This window comes from Hypomesus transpacificus, chromosome 11 (genome assembly GCF_021917145.1).
Source record: "Hypomesus transpacificus isolate Combined female chromosome 11, fHypTra1, whole genome shotgun sequence".
Classification (NCBI taxonomy): domain Eukaryota; kingdom Metazoa; phylum Chordata; class Actinopteri; order Osmeriformes; family Osmeridae; genus Hypomesus; species Hypomesus transpacificus.
In genome coordinates, this window is record NC_061070.1 from 6,277,502 (window position 1) to 6,295,709 (window position 18,208).

Sequence of the window (18,208 nt, forward strand, 5' to 3'; positions counted from 1 at the left end):
TACAGAGATACAATATTTAGAATAATGTTAATAATTGTGTCTTAAAACAAACAATTTCATCTCACCTTACAATAACAACAGTTTCTTTAGTAGTTTATGCTTCTCTGCAACTCTGTTGATTACAGTGACTGTGTCCAAAGCTGCAAGTACGTCCTTTTTCAACGTTGATTTGTTTTGACATTATCATCGTCATTGTCGTCATAGCATATGCACTAGCTCCACAGATTTATGGCTCTAGGCCACGGCATCTGACTCACAAGAACAGATGAATGAGGGGGAGGGGTGGGAAATTGTAAGAGAAGTGATTGGGTTATCCCAGTGTCAGCATATAGAAAGAATAAAAGTTATCCCTGGTTCATGGGCATGTTGATTTATTATTCTGTTCATTAAGTTTTTATTTTACACTGGCCCAAAAGGTGCCTCAGCCCACTGGGCATTTACCCGGTATGACAGATTACCAGTCCAGGCCTATTTGACTTTAAAGTTAGCCTTTGGGTTTTACACTTGACTCCACTTCCTATGAGTCAAAGGGTTTGGATATGTCTCTGTCATTACTACAAATTGTGATTAGATAAGAGAAAGTCTCAGCCTCTAAATGGACATGTGTAGATGTACTTTGTTAGCAATTAACCCGTTTAGAAGTAGCGTCGCACATATGTGATCGTTCGAAAGCGGCCCCCACAGCGTAGCATTGCACATGTGTGATTTCAAACATTCCAACTAACTATTTGCAGATTGACGGCCGATTTACAATGAGGAAGCTAACAAGTAACCCTTGCAGGTAGTAGCATTGTATTATGCTAGGTTGCTAGGTAACGGAAGCTAACTAAAGATGACTAGCTTTCATTTCGGAAAAATAACTCTGGTGGGAGCGTCGGAAATATTTAGAACTCAGGCATCTAAGGGTTCAACAGGGCTGAAATGTCACATGACCAAAAAGCTATTGAAATTTGAAACATTGAAAAAATTATCTAAAATTGTGTAAGATGAAAATGAACAAACTAAAGGCTGTGAAACATGTATTCATACATGGCAAAATTGCTAGTGTTAAATGAACACCCACAGTGTTCATTTTAACACCAGAAAAGAGTCTATATGCATCCACCCTGTACCGTGTTAAAGTAACACTTTCAAAAGTGTTAAAAAGTTAACACACAATTTTTGTTGATTTAACACTCAAAATTGTTACAAATCAACATTGCACCAACACTATATAACACTTTACGGTGCTGTATTCACACTACACTGGTGTTACTGTTAAAATAAAATGTTAAAAAGGAACACTGTTTTTTTTAACACCAGTGTAGTGTGAAGACAACACTCAGTGTTGTAAATAACTAATACTAACACTTCCGGGTGTAAATAGGAATAACTCTTTTGGGTGTAAAATTCCCCATACCCCACTAACTTCAATAAAAAATGAATAGCAGAAATTGGAGAGAACATTTCCTTTGTATTTAATACATTTTACATTCACAACTTCAGACTTTACAATTCTACGCATATCAGACAAAACTGCAGTAGGGCACAATATATGTTGTCTCATTGTTGTCAGGTGAAAACTGCCTGTCATAAGGTCTATAATATAACAGATCATTCACAAAAATGACAGTGAACACATCATCCACCTCCTCAATGCTGAATGCATTCAGATGATCATCGAAATACATTGTCATAACTTTGGTGGTCAAAAGAAATGGTTCATCATCCTTTATAATGATATTGATATTATAAAAAATAGGCATTTCATTTTCAACACTAGTGCAGACAAACATTCCAATCTGATACTCTGTTCCATAATATTTCACCCAGGAAGTAGTGGAGACACTAGACACATTCAAAGTTTGACAAGACCTCAAGACCTCGCTGCCCTCTATATTGCTAGTTAAGACATGTTTAACAGGACCAAACTGAAATTGTTTAAAATAAAAATTCTCCCAATGAAAAGCCAACTGATGTTGATGTTCCTTGACCAGTGTTTTGGTTATGTTTTTGATTTTTTTTACAGACTTCTTGAAGAAGTTGTGTTTCCCTTCGAACCTCATACACCACATATGTATAAGTGGACCTATTTTCGTAATACATCTGGGATAGTGAGTCATCAGATGATGCTTTGGGTTCAGTCTCTTATCTGTAAACATCAACTTAAAAGGTTTGTGATGGTCAGAAATTAAATGCTTCAAATAATAAGTCATACCATCTGTTATGATGAATACAATGTTGACGATCTGAATCAAAAGTAAAATCAAGTTCCAATAACTGTTGTTCTGGTCAACTAAATCTAAAAAAATCAAGGGAGTATTGCGCAGAAGGTACCACGACTGAACTTCAAATGTTGAAAAAAATTTGAACAACTTCTGTGCTGTTCCTTGCAAATATAACAGGTGAACATTTTCACACCTCTATGTTATCAACTCTCGCTCTGATTTCCTTGACCCTTGGACTTTCCTTGGCAGTGCCCACGTCAATGCCATACACCGTTGTTTGGATAAATGTGTAGAAGTTGACCAAGGCCTCATCATAGGATACAGCAAACACAAAGTGCGCCTTAAACAGTTCATCGAAGGCAGCTACAGTTGTCTGCGCCATGCAGGGAATGGCCTTCTGGTCAAGGATGACGTAAAACGTCTGGATACTATTCTTCTTTTCTCCAACGCAGAGAAGGAAGGGCTGTGCTGATCCAACCTTTTCAAGGAAGGTCACCATGCTCGTCCCCACCTAAGAGAAAGGTAGGGGAAATTAGAAACTGTGTTTTGTTCACACTGAAGAGAAAAATATTTTCCACCTTCCTTTAGCTGGTCAGGTGTTAAACACCTCTAACTGAGATACACATTGCATGTTGAAGACCAGATTACAACCGTAAAACACATTTAGAAAATGTAATGATGAATAAAATAAGATGAAACATCCCATTTTCGACCCATCCCTCACTAAGAGGCGTTTTCTTTCAATAGCTTTGAGGGGGTGAGATACACACAGCTGACCAAAAAAATGACAAATCATAAGTCTATCAAGTGATGTAAGAGGCGAAGCAACATTAATCATCTATTTCTAGAATATATACCTTCATGAACTTGACCACATGGTCAACAGCTTCAGTGGCACTGATTTTCCCATGTCTTTTTCCTTTTGCAGTTGGAGGCAGGATGTGAACGAGCATGAGGATAGCTGCCAAGTCACTGTCCCATCCTGGTGAATTAGAATGACAAATGCCCACATCCTATGAGTATACACAGTCATAGTTTATAGGCGCATTGAATAGTGGTGAACACAAACATTTGTGTACACTTACCATAATCATTTGATTCCTCAGACAGAAGGTCATCCACAGGAGTACCAGTGTGAAGGCCTTTGCAGACAGTGAGAATCCTCGGTTTGTAGAAGGTTGGCCACTTTGCGATAAACTTGCCTGAGATGTCTTCTCCAAAAAGCATTGTGAAGTCTTGGTCAATCTAACACAAAAAAAATGTCAAAACATGATCTAATAATAAGTATAACAATCTAGTCTCTATTTGTCTTACCAAGCCTGGTGTATCCAAGAATCTGGGGAAGTAATCTAGGATGAGTGAAGACTGGTCTGGATCATGTAGCATTTTCTGACGGTGCTTGAATGTCGCCTTCATTTTCTCCTTGACAACTGGGCGGTCCGCTGAATGCTTTATTACGGACATCGCTTCTCTGCATTCATCACCTGACAACTGCTCAGATGTTGATGTCTCGCGCAAGGTCTTAGGGCCATCTTGATAAACAGACTTGGAGCTCCTCTTGCAGACACTTGAACTTTTGCGCTGAACCGTCTTCAATCTGTAGGCCAGGTAACCCTGGCCACTGTGAGGATCATAGTAATGTTCCTGTCAGAAAAGAAGGAGACAAGACACATAGTGAATATTAATATCCATCAAAGCAGGGGACAATCCATCTCAGCTAAGGGGACAAGAGGGGGAGGGGGAGAGATTAAATTGCATAATATTTAACTTCAGGAAAGCCACATCACCAAAGTGACCGATCTGGCAGATTTGTTCTCAACTTATGCAGTATACCAATAGTGATATATTGTTGTTTCTCTTCCTACTGACAAATTAATTGTAAGTAACTTTGGATAAAAGCTTCGGTTAAATGCCCTACATGTAAATGCAATGAGAGGGGTGTTTCTGTGTCTTACCAGAGCCCCCAGTTAACACCTGACACCTGAAAGACACTGCAGCAGATCTCACTAGCTCATCAAAAATGTCATCAGCAACATCAACTCCTGAGGAGTCCTTCAGGTCCACATCAGGTCTATTTGGCATGGTAAGCTTAGCTGAAACTGAGAGCCAAAACCTTTACTGTAATTTCCTGACTATTAGCCACAGTTCCTAAAGTGATTTAGTAAAATGTCTGCGGCCGGTGCAGCCTGTATATGGAAATGCATGTGTAGGTCACTGGACTATTAGTAATGGTAGTTAGTAATGTGCTACTTATAGGGCTCTGCGATATGACGATATAAACCGGATGATAACATAAAAAAACTGTAATGAGGTTTATACAATTTGCGGTTTATAGTCGGTAAAATACTCAGATTAGCATGCAATAATAGGTGTGACGTGAAAAATCAGTGGGCTGCCCCTTTGCTTACCTTCTTGGATGAATTGGAGGTAATCATAGCTGTCATCCTTAATGGGTACTCGTACCCATTTCAGGATTCCCTTGCACTCCACTTGAACCAGCATGTCTGTGTAAAAAAACGTTTTAAACGTACAAATTTCAGGTCTTGACTACACAGATGTATTATTTTTTTCTAAACGGATATTAACAACATCAGTTAAGAAATAAAACTACTGACAGACACAGAGTAATTGTCAAATTATGTCGCGCCAATCTAGTATACACGTTTTTACTAGCTATCTCAGCATGCAGCAACCACATGTCGCTGGCTATGTTAGCCAGCTTGCTAGTTAGCCTAGCAATACCCGCGCCAAACACACATTTTAACTATCAACTCTTACATAACTAGCACAGCCTACTAACTTCACCAGTTCAGCATACCATATACTGGCGTTTAGACAGTCTGTTCATTATCAGGGAGTAACGGTTCACTATAACTTTGCAGTAGACTAAACTTTAAACTTTATAACGCTATTACCTGACAGCTGTAGCTAAGCACCTTGCTCTGGAAATGGAATCCAAGTTGCTATTAGGCTAGTTCTTGTTCATTTAGCTAATTGCTATTTAGTTCAATACAAAAAACAGACGGTTACAACTTAAAAAAGCAGAAGTTAAGAAACACATAATTTATCATAAACATGATAATTGTGTGATCATGTGATTAAGAGAGTCTCGCTTAACTTGTGATAAAATGTACTGTCTTCCTCGCGTGAAAGAAAATGGCGCAGGTGGAAAAATTATGAGACCGTTTTCCAACTGCCGTTTTCCAAGGATACATGTGAGGGTGTGGCTTTGACCTACCCAATGGGCGTTACTTTTAACATCAGTGAAAAATACACTCTGATTTGACAACGTAAATGAGTCACAGGCAACACAAGCAGTGCTATTTTATAACTGTGTGGTGTTATAGCAACACCAACACTCTCGATTCAACACTGTCCCTAACATTTTAACACTCATATATTTGCTGTGTAGTCAGAGAATAATCTCAAAGTAATTTTAGGATTATAGGTCACATCACCAAAAAGCTATAGAAGTTTGATATATTTAGAAATTCATTGAAGATAATGTGAGATAAAAATGGACAAAGGCTGTGCCAACATCTATGCATAGTCAGTGAACACTCTGAAATTAATTTGAGGATTGTAGGTCACATGACTAAAAAGCTATAGAAGTTTGAAATCTTTCATAAATTCATCTAAAATTGTGTGGGATAAAAATGAACAAACTAAAGGCTGTGAAACATGTATGCATAGTCAGTGAACACTCTGAAATGAATTTGAGGATTATAGGGCACATGACTAAAGAGCTATAGAAGTTTTAAAATTCACAGAAAACAATGTGAGATACAAATTTACAAATTAAAGGCTGTGTAGCATGAATGCATGCATCTTGAATAGTTTAACGTTATTTTGATGCTCATAGTTCATGTTGTTGAAAAGCTATTGACTGTTGAAATTTTACATTTGTAATTTGTTGATGGTCCCTAAACATATGCGTTGTTTAGGCACCAAAAGCATTGGCTAAACGGCCGGTCAAAGCGGTTATAAACGGTTAAAATAACACAATACTGGGCGTAATTTGTTGATGGTCCCTAAACATATGCGTTGTTTAGGGAGCAAAAGCATTGGCTAAACGGCTGGTCATAGCGGTTTTAAACGGTTAAAATAACACAATACTGGGCGTCTGAATGTCTGTTGAATATCAAACTTCAAACCAACTTTACCACAATCATTTACACCGTCCTTTCAGATATGCAATTTTATAGTTTATAGGTCTGATATTTTATAATTAGTAGACATTGTATACTATCATTTTATACATTCATTTCTTCATATGGAACTGGGACAAAAAATTGGCCCTGGGATTTTGGGCCCAGGCGGCCCACACCCACAGTGACTGGTCAGACACATTCCCTGCAGACAGTCCTTAAAAAATGTGTGAATTCTATAATATAAGTTGCCTAGTGTTCTGCGCTCATGTGATAGTTTTGGATCCTTCAAGAAGGTTCTCAAGGCTTATCTGTTGATCTTACACTTAAATAATTAATTAATTCTAACTTATGATTTGTATATATATGGTATTAAAAAATATATACATATTGATATTTTATGTTGTATTGTTATTATAAAATGTTTGCTTAATATTGGCTCAGCAACTTTTAAAACAGTTTAGTGTTAATTTTAATTATTTAAGTGTCTGCTAAATACTATACAGAAACACACACAGCCTCCCTCCCTTTCTGAGTCCCTGTTTATTTGCCTACTCCTTACCACATCGTCAATTACTCTTTCTTCCATCTTTTCCTCACTCGCTCCCATGGCCCTGTCATGGTCACTCTCCTTCTCCTCGGCTTCTTCCCTGACCCTGTCAGTATGTTTCTGCCTCTCTGATCCAGCTACCTCTCCTTCTTCTTCAACAGGTAATGCTGATGTTGAAGCAGCTAAAGCCCCCCCAAACACATTTTTTTGGGGCACATTTTGTGGCATTCGCCTGTAGATAAAAAAAAAACTGTTTCTCCCTTAACTTTTCTGCAACTCCCTTGTGCTTTGGTTGGTAGATGCTTAATTTTAACGATGCTAAACCAGTATACGCATTAGCCAACAGCTCGTGTCTCAGGGCCTGCGGGAGGCGATATTATGAATCAGAGGAAGGGGGTTCCTGGATTTGATTGGGTCAAGCCAGTGCCAATAAAGAAAATTAACCAAAAAGTAGACTTGGATAGAGGATAGACTTGAAAATTGGGTTGGCCTCGCTGGCCCGGTCCTAAACTGGTTTAGGACCTATCTAACTGACAGAGAATACTTTGTCGCCCTCGGAAGCCACAGCTCAAAAAACATTTGTATGACCTGTGGGGTCCGTCAAGGATCCATTTTAGGGCCCTTACTTTTTAGTCTATACATGCTAGGTAGTGTGATTAGGAGGCACAACATCGACTATCATAGCCATGCAGATCAGAATCAGAATCAGAAGGGATTTTATTCGCCATGAATGTTTGCACAGACAAGGAATTTACTTTGGCAGGAAGGTGCATACATTAAACATATAGGACTCTTGAAACTTAAATATGTGGTCTAACTATACAAAAGGAGCAAAGTCTAGCTAATACTAAGTGGATTTAGAATAAAAAATAAAATATAAGTTGCCATAATTTACAATCTAACCAAAAAAGATGACACCCAGCTTCATATTTCTGTAACACCCAATAGCTACAGCTCTATTGATTGTTTGGTAAATTGTATTTCTGATATAAATGTATGGATGTCACAAAACTTTCTCCAGCTCACCCAAGATAAAACAGAGGTATTAGTCATTGGTGAAAAAAACTAAAGAGAAAAACTATCTGCACACTTATAAACACTAGCACTTAACACCAAGCACCAAGCCAGAAACCTAGGCGTCATATTTGACTCAAATCTAAATGTTGAAACCCATATAAAAAATATAATTAAAATATATATTTGTCACTTAAGAAACATTGCTAGGGTGCAACCGTTTCTCGCTCAGGCTGACACTGGAAGACTGATGCACGCATTTATCACGAGCAGGCTACACTAATGTAACTCGCTTTTGTCTGGTCTACCAAAAAAAGCCATTAGTCAGCTACAAACAATACAGAATGCAGCAGCGCGAGTCCTTACTAAAACAAGACGGAGAGCGCACATCACACCAGTATTAAAATCACTGCATTGGTTACCTGTTAGTTTTAGAATAGAGTTCAAGATTCTCCTACTAGTCTATAAATCACTCCATAATCATGCACCAGAATATATTACAAACATGCTCTCAAGGTACACACCCAGTAGACCCCTGAGGTCCTCCGGTACTGAATTTCTAACAGTTCCAAAAGCCAGGACAAAGAGATATGGGGAAGCAGCTTTTAGTTTCTATGCTCCCAGCCTTTGGAACACTCTGCCAGAATACCTTAGAATGGCTGAAACGATTGAAACTTTTAAACATACACTTAAGACATACCTCTTTGATCTTGCTTATCACTCACTGTAAAATGTATTTATTTAACATGCATGGAACATTTAGTTATTTGTGGTTTTAACCCCCCCTCCCCCTTTTTTTTATCCTTTTTACTGTGAGGCGCATTGTGTTACCTCTGTGTACTTTTTGATTGATTGATTGACCCCCCAAAAAAGAAGCCTATCAATTATATTGGCGATCCGGCCCCAAAATGCGTCGGCCCACTGGGCAAATGCCCGGTATGCGAGATGGCCAGTCCAGCCCTGTATGGAGACATATTATGTAATCCGGAATACCACTGCTGTAGGCTATTTGTGTACCAAACCAGCTTGTTAAAAATAGTGCCTGGTTGAATTTCACATTTCACTTGGGGATCAGAACATTCTTAACCACGTCTTAAAGAGTAACAACACAGGCCCATTCTCAGCCATAGGCTGCCCCTCTATATCATCAAAACATTTTTTTAAATTATAAATATTCCTGAAACGCTAGAAATGATAGGTGCATTAATACTGCCAATTAGTCTATCATACATAACCTCTCCCTGTGATTCATCAGAGTATAGCCTACCTCAAAAAGGCCCTCTTGCATCACACATTTCTGTCAAACTTTTCAACCAGTGGGGGGCAAGAAGAGTAGGCATTTACAACCAAATAATCAAAAATCACACTTTTGCAAAGATTTGTCAGAATCAAGACAAGGATTGATTTGTTTAGCCCCGTGAATAATGAGGAGTTATTACTTAATAAGGGGCTTAACGACAGATTTTGGTGTTTAGTTACTCAAGGTAGGCTACCTTCATATAGAGAGTGCACAACAACAATTTGTATACTTGAATAAGGCCAGTGTTAGATGTACATTATTGTGGTAAATATCCTCCTGTTTAAATCTGAAATGTTTATGTGCCTAGGCAAGTAAGTAAACGTTAGTTAAACACGACTAATATTCAACACACCTTTATAGGCAAGAATAAGGAACATCATGTGTAATTAGCCTATGGGGGTGATCGAATCTCGTCGACCCTTGGTCTTGAGCACAAAGGAGCTCAAACGAGGCAGATGTGATAGTTCGAGTTGATGTGAGTTATATTTAGACGTATGCCTAGCCATACATGGGTGGCAGAAGCCGCAGGCAGCTCTCCGTCGGGTTAACCTTGTTTTCATCAGCGACTGACTCCCGAAGGGTTCAGGTTGACACACCTCTGCAACGACCTTGCTATTCTCTTGGGGTAAGTAGGCCCTTTTTTCTTCCACCCATACCAAGATTTTTTAACAACAGGTGAAACAGGACGGTGTGCACTTTCACAAGAAGGATTTTTATTTTGTTTAATTAGGCTACATAATTAGAAATCTTTACAGGAAATAATTCAGAAGTTAGGCCTGCTCTTTTCCATCTTAATCCCTATTTGTATAATATGGAAACAGCGGGATTACATAGATTTTTCAGGTAAGTGAGTATGAGAGTAAAAATCTGTTATGGTTCTGCTGCGGAGTTCCAGTGTCAGCTGCTTATATTTACAATGCCTGCCAGGCTGATGTAAGACATTTTACAGTTGAAACATACCCATGTAGATGGTGAGATTTGCATTTTTAAATACATGAAAATACTATTTTTTTTACTAGGTGACCAACAAAGATATATACATTTGGTTTATTTTTTATTACATGTCATGGGATATATTTTGTGCTGCTGTAATATATGGGTTGTAAAGAAATCTGGCTCATATGGAATGCTGCCAACTTCAAGTGAAAAAGCTGAAGATCAAATATATTCACCACACTAAAGCCATGCACAGGATCCTGAAATATTCTCTCTATAGACTCTATTTCCAGATGAGTTTAATTCTGAAGTTGTAACTGAAACTTTGTGGATGATTTCTTTGACCACTAATCTGCCCTCAACTCTAAACCCAGGCATAATGGAGTGTGGAATAAAGACTCCACAATCCCATAGCCTCTATTGTAAAACTATGGAGAGTTTAAAAGAGTCCGCATTGGGCAAACAGAACAGGCACATTGTGCCTCATGCCCATCTACAATGGCAAGCTACATCATTATTATATTGTGACTTCAAACCACGTCCACTACACTTTTACTGTTACCAATGTGAGGTACAGTGTGTCTGGTTTGACTCACAGGTCAGTAAAAGTAATCAACTATGGCTGCAACCGTCTACAGACACAAGCACTTCAGCCATGACTACCACGATACTCAGAGCCCGTATGTGGTCAAGGAGTACTCAAGGTAAGGTGTTTAGGTACTCACCAGATACAGGCCATGTCTGAAACATTCCAGAAGTCAAAAGTGCTGGACAGATTTACAAACTATTACCTGCAGAGCGGAAAAAGCACCAAATAAAGCACTTAAGGCCTTAAAAAACAGCAAAACAATTAATTATAAAACCAATTGTTGGTTTTATTCCCTGACAGAAAAAACTGGTGCAACAGTCAAAGTAGATCTGGTCCAGTAGACGTTTCAAATGGCTGCCAGTGTGTTCTAGCTAGCTCTAAATTATAACTCTTTAATAGCCTAACTTGCCTGTTCCATCACCCCATCTTACATCTACATCCCCCTGCTAATTGCCTGGCTCACTTTACTATGGTCACCAGTACCATTAGAATCCACACAACATTTACATTTAGTCATTTAGCAGACGCTCTTATCCAGAGGGACTTACAGTAAGTACAGGGACCCCAAGGCAAGTAGGGTGAAGTGCCTTGCCCAAGGACACAACGTCAGTTGGCTCAGCCGGGAATCGAACTGGCGACCTTCAGATTACTAGCCCGATTCCCCACCACTCAGCCACCTGACTCCCTACCTGACTCACACAAACATATTTAATTCAAAAAAAAATCTCTTAAGCAATGAATAGTCTCCTCTTAATCAATACATTCCAATTTTGCAGTGTTTACCTGTACTCAGTCTATCTGATTAGCATTCTAGAAAAAATGCAGTTGCACTCTTGTAATTTAATTATGCTAGAAGTACAAAATTACTTTCAAAATTACTTATAATAGTTCTGTATTATACTATAATACAAAACTAATATAAACAGTGCAAGGGACAAACAGATTCATTGTTTTGTGCCATCCTCAGAACTGCACAATCAAATCTCAAATTCAGGACAATATACTGTGGTGGTATCATGATTGTTCCATACAGTGTCAAAAGAGAAGAGCCTAGTTTCTGTCTTCCATTATTCACACTATTCTACTGTTCTAGAACTCTCGACAGAATAGTTTTTCTCCAGCCAAATTTCCAGCCGCTTCCATTGATCCAAATTCATGATGATTGTTCTACTCTAATCTCCATGTATGCAGAAATGATGAGCATTAGCTGCACTGGTCGCACTGTACTGTAGGCCCTGGTCTGTGCTGTAATACCACATGTACTCTATCTGTCGACATACCAGAAAGTTTGACCTGAACATTAAATTCAATCTATGTAGTGGTACTCAATGTTATAGCTTTTTGCTTACAATGATTACGTTTTCTTTTGTTAAATTTAGACACGTTTATGATCCATGCCTGTTTGTGTTGCCATGCCACACTGTGAGGCTTAATCGTACAGGCTGAGGAGTTTATGTTGCTCAACTTTTCACCATGATGATACCATTTATACTAGTTGCATCTGCTTCATTAACAATACTCATGCAATTTCAGGCTAACTAAAGCCAGAGTGTGGTGATTTAACATATCCAAATACACTATTTAGGAATGTTAAAATGGTGCACTGTAAAACGATTTCCTGTTTCACACGTGAGAGTAACAGTATGTTCCTTGTTTCTGTAGCTCTGAGGTTGTGGAAGACGATTACCAGTACAAAGCAGAGAAACGAATCCAAGGAGTGGTAAGGTCTAGAACCATTTGTGACTTGTTTATATGTCTATATACCTGTCTACTTGACATTGAGTATACTTGTCCACCTGTGTGTCAGTTACTCAAGTTGATGGGTTAAGCAGCATTCCTTCTCAGGGTGATAAATACTCATGTTCATAAACCTTGTTTCCCAGGTGAGGAAGAAGATGGTTGAGAAGTACATTCGTGAGGAGTCCATGATCAGGGGCCCTAAGTTTGTGGTCCGACTCCGTTCACACACTGTGTTTGAGAACACACCTATAAAACTGTTCTGCACTGTGGAAGGATACCCCACACCTGTGGTAAAATGGTCAGCAATAGTTAATATTGGCTATAATGTTGTCACATAACTATTTACAGCAAGAAGCATTGTCTTTTCTATCAAGTGGTAACATTGTTTCAGTCATTATGTGGCTTAGAGTGTGTCCTCTCTACTTGTCACCCACCAGGTATAAAGATGGCATCATCTTGGATAACACATCAGGAAAATATATTGTTGGTGAAAAAGCTGGAAGCCACACTTTGGAGATTTTTAAGTAAGTGTTATTCTATGAATGCTGTATTTGTAGATGATTATTTTACCTAATTGATCTAGATAGAATCATACACAATATTATCAATTTGTTTAAATAATCCAAGACCATGGTGGGTGTTGGCCTATTTGTAGGCCAAGTCATCTATTAGAGAAGAATATGAAGATTACTGTGTGATATTGAGTTAACACATAGTTCATACTGGGTACTGTAAGTTGAATAGGAGACTAAGGCTATACCACTGTGTTGGCAGGGAAGCTCTGCTCATTCCTATTGAGTCCCTCACTGTGGTAGGCCACTGCCACATCTTCAGGAGTGTCAGCTGTTCATGTTCAAGTGCTGACTTCAGTGACACAAGATCCTGCAGCTACTTAAAGAGCTTTGAGCTCGTACTCATTTTACCCTTCTCTCCCCCTTCTCTGTCTGAGAGGGGATCTGGGTGCAAGTCTTTAAACTGCTGTAATTCCTTAATGCACATGAAGGGATTCAGTAAAATCATACAAACAATAATTTCCTAAGATTCCTCTAACATGCCTCTGCGGTGAAAAATCTTAACAGTAAAGTGTGACAAAATAAAAGTAATATGGAGAGTAAGGAAATGAGAGACGGAAAGAGAACTGAATAAAGAAAGGAAAAGACAGAGAGAGGATAGTAGGATAGGGTAAGACTATAAAAGAAAGACAGGAACAAAAAAGGAGAGAGAGAGTGAGAGGAACTGAAGGAAGGGAGTCTTACCGAAGGCAAGCCAGCAAGTCAAGGTTGTGTTTCGTCTCTTGCAGCTTGACATGCTTGTCATTCAGGTCCTCCATGTAGGACAGCTCAGCAGTGCAGGGCCAGCATTGATCAGCTCTTGTAGAGGCCTGAGGTGCTAGTAGAGGGATTTTTTACGAGCATTGATTGAGACAGTAAAGGGTTTAGAATCAGGATTGCTTTTTGACATTTCCCTGTGCTGTTTGCCACACTGTAAAGTTTACACTATTAATGGCAGATTTGGGTCCATTAATCAAAGAAATATAAAAAAGAATGCCTCACTCTTGAGATATAGTTATTAGTGCCAAACAGATGGTCCACTTCAGGAAAAAAGTTTTGGCATAATTTATATTCAAATTATGCACGCTACCAATTTTTTGGGTTATGTCCATAATTTGAATATACATTACCGCAAAATACAGTTTTTATAAAGTTGGGCATCTAGCAGTATCAACTGTACATTTCAAAATAATTGCCCTTACAGTACATGTTCATTTATTTTATACTTATAGTACGATATAGTTTATCGTCATTGAACGTTAATTTCATGGCATTGCTTTACCAAACTTTATTTATAAATATATCATGTATACCAGGGGTGCGCGATTTGCGGACCTCGGTCCGTGTCCGGGCCGAGTAAAGGTTCAATCTGGACCTAGATACGTTTCATATACAGAATTGTCAAATTAAATACTGATGAAACAACCGTTATTTTCAATGATCTCAGCGCAGCTGGAAAGGTCCCAGACAAGCGCTCCATACTAGCCTGGTCCTAACCAGACTCTCGTACATTTCATTTGTACCTCGCTCCATTGACAAGCGTTGACTTCCTTGTAGGCGGGTACTCTGTTGAAGTTTAAAACTATTGGATCTGCCCAGAGACACTCTGATCTGCCATAACCAATCGCTAGCGTTCGCCTTAGCCAATTGCTTCACCACTAACAGAGCTAGCTGCCGTAGCTGGAAAATCAAACTTTTCCCAAACCCCGTGGGGAGGAGGGCCACAACAAAACTCAGCAAAACTTGTTCTTGCTCCGGCTTTAGCTGTTGGATATTCGGCAGCTTTGCCACAACGGACCGAATGGCTTGGCTCGCATCTTTCTCATTACAACACAAACTAGCGCACAACATCAACGTCATCGTTCTCAGCCACCCCCTCTGTTCGCTGATTGGCCGGTTAAAAAGTAACCTGCAAAATCTGACTTACCTACTGAATGGCCAGACCGAGTACAGAAGCAAAATCCAAATTGAGCGTAAGTACGTAGGTCGGCAGAGGCTGGCTAGCTCCATACTACGATGTGTGTCCAATCACGTGTGTTATTTAAATCACTTCACGAATCTCCAACAATCAAAGCGAAAGTTTACAGTGCATGTTTGGAGATAGACAGCGAGAGAAGCAAAAGCTGAAGCGAGAAAAGTTGTAGAATGGCGTGTGCAAAAGTCAGGGAAGAACATATCAAGGTAAGCTTCAGTAAGACAAGTCATTGCTGTTGAATATGTTAGCAATGTGGTATTGTTTCCATCTCAAATGTGTGCAATTTATTTTGTGTGGGGGACAGGTGTGAAACTCAGGACACTGCTCAATACACGGCTGTAGCAGGGAACATTCATGGCCAGGCCTCCACACAAGCCTCCATCATTGTCAAGAGTAAGTCTGGACACACCACACACACTTCTGTCTGAAAGTGTTAATTCAGCTCTGCTCTTGACTTAAACATGAAACACTGAAAATGACTTGTTTGATCAGGTGCGTTTATCATGATATGTTTTCTACAGGGTTTAAATTAGAAGAGGAGACCTCTGTGTATGCATGGCTGCCTTACCAGAGTAAGTCCTACCAACATCTACACCTACTAGCTGAGAGCTCTACCCACAGACCTCGACCTAAACCTTCTGGAGCTGCAGAAGGGCACATCAGGATGGTTCTCATCGACACAGGCTCAGCCATACAGTATTTGGATGAAAAGACAGAAGCCTTGATCAGGCTTCCTGAAGACATGTTAGGGAAACACTGTTGGTTAACTTAATGGCTGTGTCTGACAAACACATACTGTATGTCATGGCGCCTGAAAAGTAAGGGGTTGGTTTTATGTGTCGGTCTGTTTTTGAAAAGGATAGAGATCAAACTGATTGAAAATAAATTATCTTGCACTGTGTAGATTTGGCGATAGCTTAACAAGTGAGCCCTTTATCTTAGCTTATTCATAGCTTTTACTGCACTAGAAATCCATTAAAACAGCACTAAGCTGATTTTCTGCCCTTGTATTTAGAGCCCTCTTTCGACAGAATAACTCAACCAGTATATTGCATCAATATGAAGCTATTGTAATATACATAGCATTTACATTTTGTTCATATCTGTGTGCCTTTCCTAGAGAAAAAGTAAAATGAGGGATTCATTTTGTCTTTTTTGAAATTATAAAGTGAACAGATCACACCAAGGATGTGTATTTAGTTTGAACATTGGGGGTTGAAGTCACATAACAAAACATTAATAACATTAAAACATTGTTAATGTTTGAATATTGGGGGGGTTACCTCCCCCCCACCTCCCACAAAACTACACCATTGGATCACACAATACATTGAAATACAAATGCTTAGTGATGTAATACACCGCAAGCTTAATAATTTTTATGTTGTATTGAGCCTTCCAAAAAGCAATTTAGTGCTCACTTAGTCTTGAAAGGGTGAGACCTGAATTTGTCTTGATGAGGTAGTGCTGCTGACGGTTCATTGTATTGATTGTGTGTATCTTCTCTGCCTTTGCTAGTTCCCATACTTCCAAAGATCCAGTACACCAAGATTAACATTACCTTCCTTGAGACCTTCGGAGCAGTGTTTGCCACAGAAGGAGTCTCAGCCACTCTGACCTGCACCATGACAATCAGTCCTAACCTGGCCAACCTGCAGCCTGAGGCCCAGTGGTTTAGAGATGGTAACACCTCAATGTGTGCAGTAACTAACACATATTTTTAAATAAGCCAAAACCATTCTTCAACCCTCATATTGTTCACCTTTTTGTGTCTTCTCCTAATTTTCATCCTTTTCGTGATCATTCGTCTACCCAGAGCACCGTCTGTTTGACTCCAAGTGGGTGAAGATGGAGCAGGGGCAGTGTGTGGCCTCGCTCACTCTTCCTCACCTGTACAAGGAAGATGAGGGTCTATACACTCTTCGCATGGTGACCAAAGGGGGTGCTGCAGAGCACAGCAACTTTGTCTCCGTGGCAGGTAGGACTGGGCATCCAACCTACCATTCTTCTGACCAAAAGGATCTCCTAGTCCAAGGAAGACACCTCAGCTGAGGCAGATATATGATTCTGATATATTAGCAGCAATCAATCTCAGACAAAAATGCTTTTTGATAAATCAAGGGTTAGGGTTAAATTAAGTAATTTTCGTTCTATTATGGAATGTCCTGTCTGTAATGCTAATGATGGAAATGTAAAGAAGCATTCAGATTTCTAGCCAACAATTTGAAAATAACTATATCAATAGTGAAAATTGTGTAAACAGGCACTCTGTTTCTGCTCCCTTTAGACGGCCCTCCCCCCGTGCCGGGAGCTCCTGGTGCCCCCATGGACATCAAGATCCACGATGCTAACAGAGATTATGTTATTGTGTCCTGGAAACCCCCCAACACAACTACAGAGGGGCCTATCATTGGATACTTCGTAGACAAGTAAGAGTTGGAGGACTGCAAAGACACTACTGTTATTCTGCATACGTATTATTATTGGGTGTGCTTTGCCTCGGCAAGCGCACAATATTTGTTCTCTCACATATATGGGGGTCAGATGGCTGAGCGGTTGGGGAGTTGGGCTATTAATCAGAAGGTTCTTGGTTTGATTCCCGGCCGTGCCAAAATGACGTTGTGTCCTTGGGCTTCACCCTACTTCACCCTACTTGCCTCGGGGGGAATGTCCCTGTACTTACTGTAAATCGCTCTGGATAAGAGTGTCTGCTAAAATGTCTAAATGGAAATATTAGGGCTGTCATTAATCGCATTATTTCATATGATTAATCGCAATTAATTGCAAAACTATTAAATCTATTTAATCTGTTAAAATGTTACCCCAATATTTTGTTGTTGTTGTTGAAATCAGTATCATTACAAAACTCGGTATACGTCTTTTGCACAATGCCATGAAGGTAATCAAAAAGTTTTGGGGTAGCGCCACCGTGTTGCCAAAAAGTATAATGCAATTTTTTTAAAGGTTTTTTTTATTATTAGTTTTGCTTTGTTGCTTTAGCTACTGAATTTCCATATTTTGTGCTACTTGGCCCCTTCATTCCTACTTGCAGCTATATTTTTTATTCTGCATACTTAATATTATTCCTCTTCTGCATTTTTTTTGCCGCCTAACTAGTTTCACACCGTTTAAGTTAGAAACAAAATTCAAAATGTATTTGATAGAGGCTGGAATGCTCTAGTGTGCAATGACTTTTGG

General features: G+C 39.3%; 2 protein-coding genes across 3 annotated transcripts in view; one reads left to right on the forward strand and one right to left on the reverse strand.

Annotated features, from left to right (window-relative positions):
- Nucleotides 1-2,013: 2,013 nt before the first annotated feature.
- LOC124474083 lies at nucleotides 2,014-9,601 on the reverse strand. Its single transcript, XM_047029956.1, has 6 exons — nucleotides 8,444-9,601; nucleotides 4,616-4,711; nucleotides 3,522-3,851; nucleotides 3,293-3,452; nucleotides 3,065-3,189; nucleotides 2,014-2,718 (listed from the first exon to the last, which is right to left on the reverse strand). Exons 2-6 carry the CDS (start codon nucleotides 4,649-4,651, stop codon nucleotides 2,395-2,397), a joined length of 975 nt encoding a protein of 324 aa, XP_046885912.1. The 5' UTR covers nucleotides 4,652-4,711; nucleotides 8,444-9,601; the 3' UTR covers nucleotides 2,014-2,394.
- A 135-nt stretch (nucleotides 9,602-9,736) lies between these two features.
- The window catches only part of myom2b (myomesin 2b), a 63,830-nt gene continuing 55,358 nt past the window's right edge, over nucleotides 9,737-18,208 (forward strand). The window contains exons 1-10 of one of the 2 annotated variants that reach the window (XM_047029934.1): nucleotides 9,737-9,844; nucleotides 10,754-10,859; nucleotides 12,407-12,464; nucleotides 12,628-12,782; nucleotides 12,922-13,008; nucleotides 15,315-15,403; nucleotides 15,532-15,582; nucleotides 16,529-16,693; nucleotides 16,827-16,988; nucleotides 17,298-17,439. In XM_047029934.1, the coding sequence (XP_046885890.1) occupies nucleotides 10,774-10,859; nucleotides 12,407-12,464; nucleotides 12,628-12,782; nucleotides 12,922-13,008; nucleotides 15,315-15,403; nucleotides 15,532-15,582; nucleotides 16,529-16,693; nucleotides 16,827-16,988; nucleotides 17,298-17,439 (995 nt within the window). In that variant the 5' untranslated portion in view covers nucleotides 9,737-9,844; nucleotides 10,754-10,773. Of the gene's footprint in view, nucleotides 9,845-10,015; nucleotides 10,063-10,753; nucleotides 10,860-12,406; nucleotides 12,465-12,627; nucleotides 12,783-12,921; nucleotides 13,009-15,314; nucleotides 15,404-15,531; nucleotides 15,583-16,528; nucleotides 16,694-16,826; nucleotides 16,989-17,297; nucleotides 17,440-18,208 lie in introns of those variants that run through there. The other variant, XM_047029933.1, reaches the window with a different exon arrangement.